This window comes from Coffea arabica, chromosome 8c, assembly GCF_036785885.1.
Source record: "Coffea arabica cultivar ET-39 chromosome 8c, Coffea Arabica ET-39 HiFi, whole genome shotgun sequence".
Taxonomy (NCBI): Eukaryota; Viridiplantae; Streptophyta; class Magnoliopsida; order Gentianales; family Rubiaceae; genus Coffea; species Coffea arabica.
In genome coordinates this window covers 40,783,839-40,797,836 of record NC_092325.1, presented here as the reverse complement: position 1 = coordinate 40,797,836, position 13,998 = coordinate 40,783,839, and the positions used below count along the sequence as shown (strand labels likewise).

Below are 13,998 nucleotides of genomic sequence, written 5' to 3'. Positions count from 1 at the left end.
CAAAGCAGTGGATAGGCATCGAAATTGCACCAATAAATTCGTCAAAGATCTCCATATCAGATCTTCTTCCCCAAAACCCTCCAATTTTGCTTGCATCATCCTTTCTATACATGGCCTTTCATTGACCATTCGATAAAATATATTTCAAATATTAAATTTTTTAATTTCATTTGAATTACTATTTTTACTGAAATTTTCTTAAAAAAATATATTTTAATAATTTGATGTATATGAGATAAAAAAATAATTAAAAAAATATAAACTTTTATTTTCTTTTGTTTTTTTTTTCACACACTCCAAAAAACTAAAAAGTAGTACTAGGACAAAATTACACTGCCGGTGGAATAGTGCTAGTACCACTGCCCTTTTCCCTCACATCAACTTGCTTTTATTTCTTAGTTGTTAAATTCAGGTAACGAAAGCATGTTTCTTTCTTACCCTTTGCTCTCTTGTTTCTCATCGCATTGGGTGGCACTCGTACTCTTCGCGTCCCATTTATATATTCTAAAACAGTAAAGTAAAGACTCCATTTTTCCCCCTTATTTTTCTCTTTCTCAAAAATGGTGAGATAATAATAAGACTAGGACCTGCCACGCACAGGAGTTTGAACAGGAGGGAATCCAGATATTTAGATTATGATGATGGGGTTGGCAGTGGCAGGGAAGGGTGGCAGATGATGAGAGGTAAGGAGGAGGACAAAGGAGATCAGATTCATGAGGAGCCCTCTTCACAAACCGCAACAGATGAGAGAGAAGTACTGATGCTAATGCATGGGCCCTTCCATAAAAAGGCTGCAAAACAAATGAGTGGAACAGCAGCACCAGAGTGTAGTAGCAGCAGTAGCAATAGCAATTAAATCTTTTTCCTGATGACTTTTTCTTCTTTCTTGTGTTGTGTGGCTGTTTTTTTTCTCTATCTTTTTTAATAATGGGGTCAGGTTCATTCATTATTTCTCCATTTCCATACATGATCCCTGCAGAAGCTCCTATTATTTTCGCCTTTTTAACTCGCTCCCTTTAATGATAACCTGGCTTGTGAGTGATGATGATCAACACTTTTGTCATTGTTGAAGCCTTTAGCTCTTTGCGAGTTTATGTTGAAGACTACGACAGAGAGTAGAGGGAAAATGATGAAATGATGCATCATGATTCTTTCTTCATGGGTTATGTATGAGATTCTGTCAACCGAGTTTCTTGGGTTCTGGATTCTTGAATAAAATCCCACACTTTTCCTCTTCATGCAAGCAAAACAGCTCACTTTTTGCGTTGGTGTCCTTCTTTAAGTATTCACTTTCTGCATTTTTAAAGCCGGTGGGGTTAATGCAGTGGTGTAGTACACTACTCCTTGGCTTTTTCTACCCGACTCTATACTAGCACTACTTCAATATTCAAGGTGTATCAAAATTTTCAAAAAAATTACCGAGAAAAAGGGGTTCTTTTAAGCACTGTTTAGCGGGCTTTGATTTGTCGTACTGTTTGGGGAGAGCCGGGAAAACCCATGAGCATCCTTCATGAGAGTTTCACAGTACTGCTTACACAGGATTCTTTTGGATTCTCTGAGGAAACCTACATGTAGTGCCCGTGCCCAAGTATACGTTTTCAAGCTTTCACCTTTTTCCTTGTAATGGTAAGTATCAGCAACAATTTAGGTCCCTTGTAAGGCGAAGTATCCTACCAATCTACCTTCTCATATCTTCATCCAGTATATTCTCTTGACAAGGCTGGTAAAGATTAGTAGGGGAAGGTCCATTATCCAGTAGACTGGTTATTTCAAGATACTTGATCTTTCCTCTACAAAGACAATCAAGGTTGGTTACCTTACCTGTTCTTAACGTCCCTAACTTTTGGTGTTTCTCTTTCTCTTGTGCGTCTCCTTGGCATTCTTGCAGTCCTGAATATAGTAATGATATCAAATGTGTTACTCTCATGTCTTCCATGCCTACTTAATTCTCTGTGCTTCAGTTTTATGCATTTTTATTTTAAACTTCTTTTTTGCGTTTCAATTTGTGTAATGTATCTATATTTATGGTACCCCACTACGCCTTTGTACTCTTATCCGTTTGCCTGTTTCTTGTTGTTGCTGTAATGTGTTAGGCTGTTGTAATTTTAACTAGTTCCATTGATGACGGACCCCTTTAGACTCTCCTCACCTCCTGTCATTGGACTGGACTGTCTTGAAAAGTTGAAATGCTGGTTAGTGGTTTAATCAAAATGGATTTGTCTCGTGTCTGAAAAAATACTAAGTATAAGCTACATAGCATAATTAATTAGTTCCATAAGCGGCTTCACACTCCTTTATTAAACAGTACAAAATGTGGTTTGGCAGTTTGCTGTCTAAAACTTGTACTGTAGTTTATTTTAAGCACGTGCATTTTATGTAAATAAATGCTGCTGACAAACAATCTAAGATGAAATCTCTCTTTCTTAATCATTATTATGGATGAAATCTAGATTGGACGCCCAATGGGCAATGAATCTTTTTCCAACTTGGCTTACCCCTTCTATCTAGCATGCTACCTGTGCTGAATTCACATCATGTTTCCTCTATTGGTACATCATTTAATGGCCGAATAGCTCTTGTTACTGAGGAGTAATATGTAGTACCAGGGAATGTTGCTTTGAGAAGTCAATAATGATTTCTTTCTAAAGATATTTTGGAGAATTCCAGGCCTCCTGTTCATGGAGAGGAAGTTACCAAATAGACAAATACAAATAGCGATATTGATTTAGATTGTTTTTGTTTTTACTCGTAATGGTAATGAAACTTCACATGTCTCTTCATAGAACTGCATTAACGTGTGTTGGCCATGTGAGAGACATTGTACTTGTTAAAAGAGAAGTACATAAGAACAGTCAATGGCTTGTGGTCTTGAGTTTGAATAAATTGTACCTTTGGAGATTCAGTTGATTGTCAATTTAAAATTTTATTTTTATTTACTAGCTAATCCCTGCTACTCTGAAGCTCCTCGAGCTTTTTCAAAATTTTCAAGAAAAAGAAAAATTAGTTAGCAATGAAAGTAGCATTGGTACTTTATCTTGGGAGGCTTCGTTATCCGGATAACAGGTTGCTTCAAGTGCAGTAACTGTTTTTTTTTTTAATTAAGAATACAGTTAGTTAATAGTCTTTAAGCACAGGGCTTGGTTTTGAACTCAAGACCGACTGTTAATGTTTTCAGAGCTGTCTATCAATTTCCTTTGGGTTAATGCTTGGTTGTCAACATAACAGAAATTGATGCATTCGATATGCCAATAGACATGACTGAACCAAGTTCTGGAAATCCATTTGATGCAAACTTCCTCAGCTCTTCTGAATTAATTGTGTTGAACAACCGAGACCGGATACTTTCTGGAATTCCTGGGCCTTCAGTAGTGCAGGGTGACGGCACCAGTTCACAAGCATGGATCCATGAGCCAAATTCTGGCAGGATCTCTGATTCTTATATGTTAAGAAACACGCTGCCAGAAAGAGAACCTATGGGGGTTGTCCCATATGGAGCATCACATCAAATCAGTAGTACTCAAGTTCAGGATAGATATATGGAGGGAATGCCCCTTTCTGCTGCATCCATTGCCACCCTTTTGGCTGCAAGGTCTGATAATCAGGAGAATCTAGAAAAACCTGTTTCTTCTGCTCCTTTAATTTACCCCTTGGAAATACCCAGAAGTATTGTCCTAAATGACAATGCTGACAATTTAAATCCATCTCACAGCTCTATGAGATATGGGTATGATGGTTTACCTGCTTCTACAAGCACAAAATGGGATTTTAACAATTTTGCTGCTCATCCAGAGCTAGCAGGGGCAGCAGTGGGAAGGACTGGATTGCAACCATTTGAGTCAATGATGAACCTCTATCCAAATGAGTGGATAACATCAGAAAATGCCAATTTGGACTCTGACAGTCCCTCAGGCTGTTCTAGGTTGAGTAACGAGCTGTCCCTCAGCCTTGCTATGACAAACCCTTCTGTTGTACACAGGACTTCTATCCAGGATCAGTGTTCCGAAATTTGCGGCTCCAGTAGCCCTTGTGAAAGATGTTTGGGCTCCGAACAAACTTCTTGCAATAGGAATCTTTCTTTGGGCTTTGGTTCTTATAGGCCAGTTCAGCTTTCGCAGTTCTTATCTGGGTCAAGATATATCCATGTGATGCAAGAATTACTCGCTGAGATAGCTGCCTATTCTCTTGGAAGTCTTGACCTGATGAAGTCTCCTGCTATTGGAATGGAAGACAGGGCAGATGCTTCAATTTCTTCAAGTTGCACTGCTGTAGAAGGATATTTATCTGCAGCTTCTGAAGACTTTTCTGATGCATCAAACATAGTAAGATATCAAATTGATCCCGTACTTCCAGGACGAAATGCAGAAAGAAAGAAGAAGCAACTGCTGGGTTTATTAGAAGCGGTATGTGGTGCAACTTTTGCTTTCAAGATTGATATGTCACTTGCTTTATACTTAGTTTTTATGATGGATTACACTTGGCATGCAAAATGCCCCGGGAAGGATGAGAGAAGGGAAAGGAAGGGGCAATTCTTATTTTAATTTCAGGAACAGTCTGTTTCCTTTCACAACATAATGGAAATTTAGGGATTACAGAAACACCTAGAGGAAATCTGAGATGCACCATTCTTCCCTTTTTTGTGCGTAAAATGTTCATTTTCACATATATTTCCTCTAGTATAGGAGCACATTCATGTCCACATCTTTTATTTTCTTTCTGATTTCAAAATTGGAATTTCCATTGATCCGCAGCCAAACATAATTCAATAAGAAGCTACTTTTGTTATAAGCCAACATTATTGGCTGAAGAAGTCATAAATTGTTTTGAGTGAATTGGCTTCTTAACAAGAACTTATTTTGCCTGTCTTTGATTGCCTTCTATTGGATTCATGATGTGTTAAGAGTGTGATGGGAACTAGTTCTATGATGCTTCTGTCCTCATATTCACTTGTGCCAAACATGTTACTGCTTATGTTTCCTTTTTTATGACTTAACACCTGGTAATGTTCTATAACACTTCTATTAGGTTGATGATAGATACAACGAATGCTTAGACGAGATACATACCGTCATTTCTGCATTTCATGCTGTGACTGAGTTGGACCCTCCTATACATGCTCGTTTTGCTCTTCAAACAATCTCTATCTTGTATAAGAACCTACGTGAGAGGATTAGCAACCACATTCTTGCAATGGGAGCACATCTCAGTCAAGGAGTAGTGAGAGAAAATGAAGAGTCTTTTGAGGCGTCTTTCATCCAGAAGCAATGGGCACTTCAGCAGCTAAAAAGGAAAGACAATCAGTTATGGAGGCCTCAAAGAGGGTTGCCAGAAAGATCTGTTTCTGTCTTGAGGGCCTGGATGTTTCAAAACTTCCTCCACCCGTGAGTTCTTGGACTTATGAATTCCTGCTTTTGCATCAATCCATCAGAATGACTGCATGATTCCTTTTTGTATCTGTGAGTTAAAAACATCCTCCTCCAACTAGCCGGTTAATTTGTCTATGGTGTACTCCTTTCTGAATTGTGCCATTGACTGTGTTTCTAGGCAATAATCAGGAATTTTCAGTTTCATGGTCGGTTTGGTTTTTATGTTTTCCCCTACTGGCTTGAGGAGATAACTAAAGTGCATAGACATAGGTATGGACCCATTACCTAATAGCTCGAGTTTTTGGTCAAAGTTGGGTATAGGGCCTTCTTTAACGGACTGCTTCAGAATCACCCTAACAGGAACTGAGGATGATTCAGAAATTTAACACCTTGACTCTAAGTTCAGGTTAAAAGCACCAACATTGTCTCGGAAGGAAATGGCCCCGTGTGCCTCAATGGTTCAAATAAAGCTTCTTCATATTAAGACTGCTAAATCATGTTAAAGACATGGAAGAAGGTGGTAAGAAATTTCAACGAAGAGTGTTTTGATTATTACATGCACATTTCAAAAAAGGGAAAAAAAAACACCCACACACACACATATCAAATTGGACGCATGTTGTAGTTGTTCCTTCATCTGTAACTTTTTTTTTTTTTCTTTTTTTGGCATATAACATACAACCTTAAACAATTTGTTATTTGTTGTTCAAGAGATAAATTGAAATTCAAATCTTCCTTCCCTGCTTGATAATCCTATATTTTTGTTACAAGTCTCTTCCACATTTCTGCATGCTTCAATTGTGTTCCATCACCTGTTCCACCTTCTCCGGCAAATATGCAGCACAAACAATTTGTTCTTGGAAAGATTTTTTATCTGGGGATTCATAGACAAAGATGACAAGATTCAGCATATGGGAGCATCACGGTTCAATCGAAAACATGGAATCTATCATCATCATTTTCTAAATTGAGGTCTGTAGCTTAGTGTATGTATTCCCATGAATTTCAGGTATCCGAAGGATGCAGAGAAGCACTTGCTTGCAATGAAAAGTGGCTTGACCAGGAGCCAGGTAAACTAAAACTTTCGGCTCTTCAGTTTTTGTTTTCGAACAAGAACTGGAATGTGGCTGGCTATCTTTCATCATTTGGTGGCTTCTTAATCAATACCTGAGTTTGTAAGTTGTCCTAAGCAGGTATCCAATTGGTTTATAAATGCTCGAGTACGACTTTGGAAGCCAATGATAGAGGAAATGTATTCTGAGATGAATAGAAGAAAAATTCGTCACAATGACGAAGAAACGAATAGCAACCAAAGAAGTCGAGTGAGCCTCGAGAATGGAAGATTTTCGATGTATTGAAAAGTGGTAAAGGGACTTGATTTTTGGCTACTGCAGCAAAGATCCGTGCTGACAAGTCACTGGACACCGGAACTGTAAATTTTCATGGCATCCTACGAGGCAACTTAGTTATGTCATTGCAAATGCTCTCTCCCCCTCCGTCTCTCGATTCATTATTTGTCTTCGATGCCTCACTGGTGATGCAGGGAACGCAGGTTAGATGGTGGGATGTGGCTATTGCAATGCATGAACGCACATTTTGCCTCTACGTGACTAATAAATTTCAGGGTTTAGATAAACCCTGAATATGAATTTCAAACCAAGCAACCATTAGGATATTGAAACTGAATTATCTAGTCTTGTGAATTGATCCCCTCTCCACTTCTCGAGTCTCATCTCTCCCTGCTGGTAATTAAAAAAAAAGTCTCATCTTCTTTGAAGCTGCTTTAAAATAAACTTTTCTTCTTTCCTTTGATGAACCTACCGTCCATATTTTGGTAAACCATTTTAAACACTTAACTTGCACATAATCATATGACATATGTTTATATGACAAGGTTATATGACAAGGTTATCATGATTACATATTCTATCCTGAAAATTATGGAGATTTTAATCTTCGAGACTTGAAGCTATTTACATGCTTATTTGTAATTGAAATATCTCAATTGCTGAATTAAAGTTAAAATTTAAAATTAATATTTTTAAACACTTGTAAAAGTTTGAAAATATTGCTGTCTTAATTCAAATATTTTTCCTCCTTTTGTTTTATTTGTCAACATATGTTACTTGGAACTGTAAATAGAATCAAATAAACTTAAAGGGGAGGGCACTTTATTTTTTAAATAAGTAATTAACCATAAAATTAGTTTTATTTTTTAAAAATTAAATACAATTAAACTTATTGTAAATAGTATTATTTTTTAAAAAATATAATTAAATCATTTTCAAATACAAATTTGAGTTTGAGCTCGTGCCAAAACTCGGCTCAACTAGTTTAATAAGTCGAGCTCGAATTCAAAAAATACTCGAATTTGAGTTTGAGTTCGAATAACGTTCATAATAGCTCATCGATCGAATTCGAGCCGTAAGTCTGAACGGTGAACACTAAGGGCAACTCCAACGGAGTTGCAGCATGTATCGTGTAATGAGGTAGGCCACCCATTATCAAAAAATTAAAAGAGGAGTAATTGGTGCAAAAGATGAGTAATTGGTGGGCCGTTCATTAATTAAAAAATTAATTATGGATCATGCTATTATATCTTGTGAAGCGTAATTCATTGTGAGTGAAAGTGTAATAAAAGAAGAGACATAGAATATTGACGTGACATGGCCTAAGATGCAACTCGTTAAAAGCTCAACTTCCGAAGCAAAATATTCTATGGTACTTGCGTACCACCGGTGATTGGAAAAGATCATACACCGCAGTACGCCAAAAGATGAGAAATGCTGCGAGCCCACCAGCCTTCCCTTCTTCTGTAAATTTCTCCTTCACTTTGATGTAAATGTGCCATTTGAAATCAAGAAGCATGCGAAGGCTACTGCATCCACTCATATATTTACTTCCACGTCTCATGGCGCAATAAAATCCAAACAAATGACTTGTGAAAAATATTTGTTGAGAAAAAAATGAGTTTAATTCACTATACAGAAACCATTATGAGGAGGAGCCGACACACACATTGAAGAAATATCTTCCAAAACTTCAGTTTTCAACTTTCCCTTTATGGATGGGCTCAAAAAAATAATAATTATTATTCCCTTGCCCTTTTCCCAAAAATTAACTATTCCTTTCCCTTTCCCTTTCCCTTTCTGCAAATTGTATGTGATTGTGATGCTGGGACAAGCAAAAGACATCAACGCCACACCTAAACTCGTTCTCTACTCACTCACAGTCATGGACAATGAACCTCCTACCTATTGGACAAGGAAAAGCAACTGAACTGAAAACAAGGTGACATCTCACCCCTACCGACACTTTCTTGAATCTTATTTGCTCATTTACTAATTCCCTGCACATTCTGACTTCAAGGATTTGCATATCTAACTGCTTGGTAGTAATATTTATATGGGGCCAGTACTATTTGGGAGTTTGTATCCCAGAACCCTTTCAACTCCTCTCACCAGACCAGATTGAATATGTTAAAATATGTTGTTCCTATCCATAATTGTTCACTGGTACCAAAGATCAGTTGCAACCATATTGTCTTTGTCACTTCCATCATCCTCATTTTCCAAAGAAACTCAAATTCCCCCCTTGGCCTATTAATTACACTCAGGAAGCAAGCTGATTGCGCTAGCTGCTGATATAATGGTAAGGTCCCCAGTCATGGTGCAAGTAAATGCCTGAATGGAAATCATAGAGCTGATTGTAATCTCAATTTCAGATGCCTCTGTAACAGATCTCTTGCATAGCAGAAGGTAGAAGCATGCTGCATTGGAAGAGAAACAAGGGAAATACATGCCAAAAAGAGATGCACAAGAGATGCAGACTGTTTAAATTGAAGGAGAACTTCTCCCGCTTTTTATTATCTTCATTTCCCTGTCTCGACAAATAATTATTCAGGGATTTACAGATACCGTAGATACATCTGACTAATACTTGTGATTTTACAGGTTTTGAGGAAAAATAATAAAAGAAAAAACGCCCCTTCAATCTCTTCTATCCTAATTTTGCTTTGCTTTCTATCTTTTAATTTTATCTACAGACCTATTGTACTTTCCTCTTCTCCTGGTATAGTTCCTTTCAATGAAGTAGTGGCATGATAAACCTCCTTAACTACAAAAATACAAAGAAACAAAAAATGCCTCGCGTGTTCATTCTTCTCATACTTCTACAGAAATCTTTGTCTTTATTGGTTTTAACTTCAATCCCATACTTTCTGGTGAGAAGAGCTCTGGGGAGATGCTAGTCGGACTCAAAGGGCTTCTTGGGCTAACGTTGAATGGAGATGGTCTATAAAAGCCATACCCCATAAGGAAGTACTCCAATGGTATCACCATGGCATCTGGCTGCTCCTCAGTGACTATTGACCCACATGCTTGAACCTGTACAGTAATCCAACCTTAGTTACCAGGAATGCAGCCAAAGCAGAGTTTAATGAGAGAGCGTATAAATACCTCGACTAAGGCACTGAATCTTCTATCAAGTTTTGAAGTCATATGAAGTGCCTCAGAATGGCAAGGAGAGTTTTCTCCAACAAATATTAAGGATCGGCATCTTAGCTTTCTCAAACCATCAGTAATATCTGGTCTCCTGCAAGACACAATTAATTAAAACAAGGGTACAGATTCACCACGTCAGAAAACACCCCAAAGATAAAACTCAAGGGAAAAAAAAAACCCAAACAGTATACCTATCTATCTGTGTATAGAGATAGATAAGCTAGGCAAGGTGCTTGGGTATGCAGAGGATTTGATTCCTGTCCATTCCTATGAAGAAGCAGGAACAAATCTCCAGGCTAACATACTAGCGGTAAAGACATACTCTAAAAGAACTTAAGAGCAAAAGTATTTACTCGTTCATAGCCTCAAGAAACCGCAAAACATTTGGACTCTGTCTCTCTCCCAGAAACTGCAATAAGAACCAGCACACAATAAAAGTCAGACAAATGATAAACTCAAGACAAATAACCATCGCTTTAGAGGTTCCTGTAGTAGACAAGCATACTGAAAATGAAATGCACAAGAGCAGAATTTGGGTGACTGACTCTTCTACATGATTGAACTACATCTGATTCAGGTACTTCAGCACTGCCACGAACACCCTGCGCATGATTTTCAAGTCCAGTCAAACCAATCAATTTATGATGGTTTATTATGAAAAAGTAATGAAGCTTTACCTTGCTAAAGTACCGTATGAGTAATAATTCCTTCACCACACTACACATGCCACAAAAGTAAAGCAAATTTGACATCACCTGTCAGTGGTGCGCAATTTCTTGTGTTATCAATCCATACAGAATGAACAATTATAGATGAAGACAAGAGTACTAAACAATTTTATCAATGAACCTTGTTACACAACCATTCTGTCCAAGATGGACCTTTGCATATAGGAGAAACGAGTATCAAACCCAGAACTCTTTTAGTGTATTTCATCTGCAGCACAGTCACAAACCATCAAGTTAGTCAGGACACCGGACAGCAGATCTCAAGCTTGTTTCATTGAATAGGGAAGCAGGAACAAATAGTCTGGCCCAACTTACAGCAAACAGAGTGAGAACATAAGCACCAGCACTTACACCCATACACATCACAATGCCCAGTCTGGGTTAAGATACACAAATGACAAAAAGAAGGAAAAGAATATCAGCAAGCTTCTTATTTCCCGGAAACAGCTTTCTAGTCAAGTGTTTGACAAGATGGTAAATCATCAAAACATAGTAAAAGTGATATGCTCCAAAGTACATAAATGCATATGTCTTAACCTAGTGTCACGAATACAAAAAGAGCAGATTAAGCAAGAAAATGCAACAGAAATATTACCCAAAATAGTCAAGGACATCAACGATCTGATCAGCTAGATCATCAACAGATAACACTGGCTCATCAGGGTTTATCGCAACAGCTCCCAACTGAAATAGTTCTTGAAAGATATACAATATAAGCAACGATACAAGCAATAATAGAAGTCTTTCATAAAGGATAACCAATATGTTACACACAGCACCCAGTTCACAGACCTCATGACCAGGAGGACTGATATGGTAAATACAGAAGTTATGGAACAGCATGGAAGATGCTTCTTGACAATAGAACAATCCTTGGAAACAGGACATATCTGTTCAAAAATTATACAAGCAAACACACAAAAAAGGTTAAATCTTAGCAGCTGTTGGATGATTTAATTGTCTCTAAACCAGCCAGAGGCTATAAGTAAAGAACAAGAAGCCAGCAAGTAACAACTATAAAACTCCCAAGTCAACCATTTCAAAGCAAATGTTTCTTTTATTCGGGAATTCAACCATGCAACCATCTTGGTTCAAGCATAAAAAAATTCTTGGATAAATTTCGAGACAAAACTCGTATCAGGATTGAGTCCGTCAGAGTTATTTGTACAAAAATGTAAAACAATCCCTGCAAAAATTAAAAGGCTCTTGGACAAATTGGATTACACAGCTAGACAACAGATAATTTACCAGTAATATGGACAAATTTATGGATAACGACTGTCATGAAAAAACAAAATCAATTAGGCTTCCTTACAATTTAAAGCCAAATCAGGATAAGTAATTAAAGCCGGCTTGTCTGGATCTCCAACCACAGAAACAGAGACACAACCACGGCCAGTCTTGACAAGGTGCTCCTGGATGCACATATCTTGGATTTAGTCCAAAAGAACTGATGAGACAAAACAAACAAGCCCAACAAAAAACCAAAGCTTCCGGTAGTAAAAAACAAAAGAATTTTCGATCCAATACTTTTTGCTTCGAAAAGAGGAACAATGGATATATCATGCAAAGCCACGCTAAGTATCAATCTACTTCCCAGATGAAGTTTTCCCATGTGCCATTTGTCCCTTGAAAAGTAATCTCGTAATTAGTTAGCTCATGCCAATTAACTGGCTAACGTAATTAATTTTGTATGTTTTCTTGCTTTTAAAACTTAACGCTAGCTTCTATCCAAATTTCAAAGCTATTAGAAATAAACTACCACATAAAAAGAGTACACGCAGCGACTATAGTTTATTCTGCGCATACTCAAACTTCAATAATAACAAACATAGGCGGGAAGATTAGTTATATGTTGGTGTGATAAATAGAAAAACGAAATACCAAACTGGGATCTCTTTCACCTTCTCGTGATCATAACAACAAGAACTAGAAAAAATTTCTAAGTTGTTAGAAACATTTGAAATCTATGTAGTAATGGTACTATACTTCGTCATTTACACCAACCAAAAGGAGAAAAAAAAAACAAAAAAAAAAGGACCAACGGCCTGTATATTCTGCAGAAGTTAAAATACTCCTATATTTGGAAATTCACAAGAACTTTGGAATCAGCAATAACAAAAGTTACTATTAATGCCGGATAGAATAATCCCATTTAAATGGAAACTAAAATGCAAACAACATATTTTGGGAAGAAAGATAAACTGGATTATATTCCAGTGCACCGCAGATGAAAATGCAGCTTAAACAGCTCCAATTCTTCTCATCAAAAATCATCATTAAAAAATATAAAAGCAATTTGATAAATCCAAAATGGCTAGTATCATTATTGTGCATTAAATCATGAGGCACCCAGAAAAAAAAAAGGAAAGAAAAAAAGAGAAATAGAAAGTCATTCAGGAGATTGACCTTCAAGAAGATTATTAACAGTAGTAGAAAGCAACATTTCCAAAAAAAAAAAGGAAGTTGGGGGGGTGGGGGGGCGTAAAAAATAAAAATCAAGGCGATGAAAACAATCGAGACGATAATGTGGGGTGATGGAAAATGCAATCAACCTTCCTGGCAAATGACATGGCGTCCTCCATATCAATGGAAACGGAGTCGCCGCTGGAGTCCCCCATTCTTCTCGCCGCCGACGGTTCTCTTCCCTTATGCACGTTCTCTCTCTAGAAACACACAACACCCCAGCCCCAGCTCTCCAAAGCTTTTCCTTCTCCTTTTCGTTTATTCTTGCTCTATCTCAAAATGGAAACGCATTGGATTCGGCTTCCATGGCTCATGTACCAATCCTCTCCTGCCTTCGTTTCTATCTCACTCTCTTCTCTCTCTCTCTCGCTCTCTCTTTCTCTCACTCTCATCTCTATTTATCATTTCATTACTGCCTATATTTTTTGTATTTATCTGCGTATCTCTTTTTCATTTCTCTTTTTTCTTTTTTTTTTTGGGTTAAAGTTTTCTAAAGACGTCACTTTCCGTGTGTCGCCACAGAGTTGAACTCCCAACGTTTCACTGGGTCACCGACGCTCTCACCAGTCACCGCTCACCACTAGTCCAAGCTCCAAACTAGACAGAGGTTCGAGGTTCAATTACTCAACCATGGTTAGCCTCAGGCCGACAGAAATTTGTGTCAAAGGACATGCTTGCCCTTCTCTCTTCTTTATGCTTCCACCTCCACTAATTGACCACTTGGTTTTATTTTTTCTTTTTCTTTTCCTTTTTTTTTTTGCCAGGGGAGGGGGGTTTTACGTATTTATGAATATATTTTTTAATCATATTATTATCTCACATAAATTAAATTACTGCAGCACATTTTTTCTACTAAAATTGCAAAAAATAGCTATTCAAAATTTATATGATTTAGTAGGTGAACATACTGGTCAAAGGTAAATTGATCACTGAAAGATA

At 37.5% G+C, this 13,998-nt stretch overlaps 2 protein-coding genes across 5 annotated transcripts; one reads left to right on the top strand and one right to left on the bottom strand.

Annotated features, from left to right (window-relative positions):
* The first annotated feature begins 551 nt into the window (after positions 1–551).
* Positions 552–7,134, top strand: LOC113705690 (homeobox protein ATH1-like). Of its 2 annotated transcripts, none has more exons than XM_072062267.1 (5): positions 552–1,807; positions 3,176–4,400; positions 5,023–5,378; positions 6,373–6,433; positions 6,557–7,134. In XM_072062267.1, the coding sequence occupies exons 2-5, from the start codon at positions 3,243–3,245 to the stop codon at positions 6,719–6,721; spliced, it is 1,740 nt and encodes a 579-aa protein (XP_071918368.1). In that variant the 5' UTR covers positions 552–1,807; positions 3,176–3,242; the 3' UTR covers positions 6,722–7,134. The 2 variants fall into 2 exon arrangements, with proteins under 2 accessions (XP_071918368.1, XP_027083411.2); XM_027227610.2 differs by having other exon boundaries at positions 553–1,807; positions 3,226–4,400.
* Positions 7,135–9,193: 2,059 nt separating this feature from the next.
* Positions 9,194–13,551, bottom strand: LOC113707016 (protein NDL2-like). 3 transcript variants are annotated; one of them, XM_072063828.1, is made up of 11 exons: positions 13,149–13,551; positions 11,909–12,008; positions 11,386–11,483; positions 11,189–11,277; positions 10,909–10,969; positions 10,715–10,801; positions 10,543–10,620; positions 10,411–10,467; positions 10,219–10,274; positions 9,821–9,956; positions 9,194–9,748 (listed from the first exon to the last, which is right to left on the bottom strand). In XM_072063828.1, the coding sequence occupies exons 1-11, from the start codon at positions 13,212–13,214 to the stop codon at positions 9,527–9,529; spliced, it is 1,050 nt and encodes a 349-aa protein (XP_071919929.1). In that variant the 5' UTR covers positions 13,215–13,551; the 3' UTR covers positions 9,194–9,526. The 3 variants fall into 3 exon arrangements, with proteins under 3 accessions (XP_071919929.1, XP_071919931.1, XP_071919930.1); XM_072063830.1 differs by lacking the exon at positions 13,149–13,551 and adding an exon at positions 12,478–12,886; XM_072063829.1 differs by lacking the exon at positions 13,149–13,551 and adding an exon at positions 12,124–12,431.
* Between the last annotated feature and the right edge of the window lie 447 nt (positions 13,552–13,998).

Coding starts and splice junctions, on each gene's coding strand:
- LOC113705690 (XM_072062267.1), top strand. CDS start 3,243: ATGCCAATAGACATGACTGAACCAAGTTCTGGAAATCCATTTGATGCA. Junction 4,401..5,022: donor TGCTGGGTTTATTAGAAGCG/GTATGTGGTGCA, acceptor CACTTCTATTAG/GTTGATGATAGATACAACGA. Junction 5,379..6,372: donor TTTCAAAACTTCCTCCACCC/GTGAGTTCTTGG, acceptor CATGAATTTCAG/GTATCCGAAGGATGCAGAGA.
- LOC113707016 (XM_072063828.1), bottom strand. CDS start 13,214: ATGGGGGACTCCAGCGGCGACTCCGTTTCCATTGATATGGAGGACGCC. Junction 11,484..11,908: donor TCCTGATTTGGCTTTAAATT/GTAAGGAAGCCT, acceptor ATTTTTGAACAG/ATATGTCCTGTTTCCAAGGA. Junction 10,468..10,542: donor TCATACGGTACTTTAGCAAG/GTAAAGCTTCAT, acceptor AATCATGCGCAG/GGTGTTCGTGGCAGTGCTGA.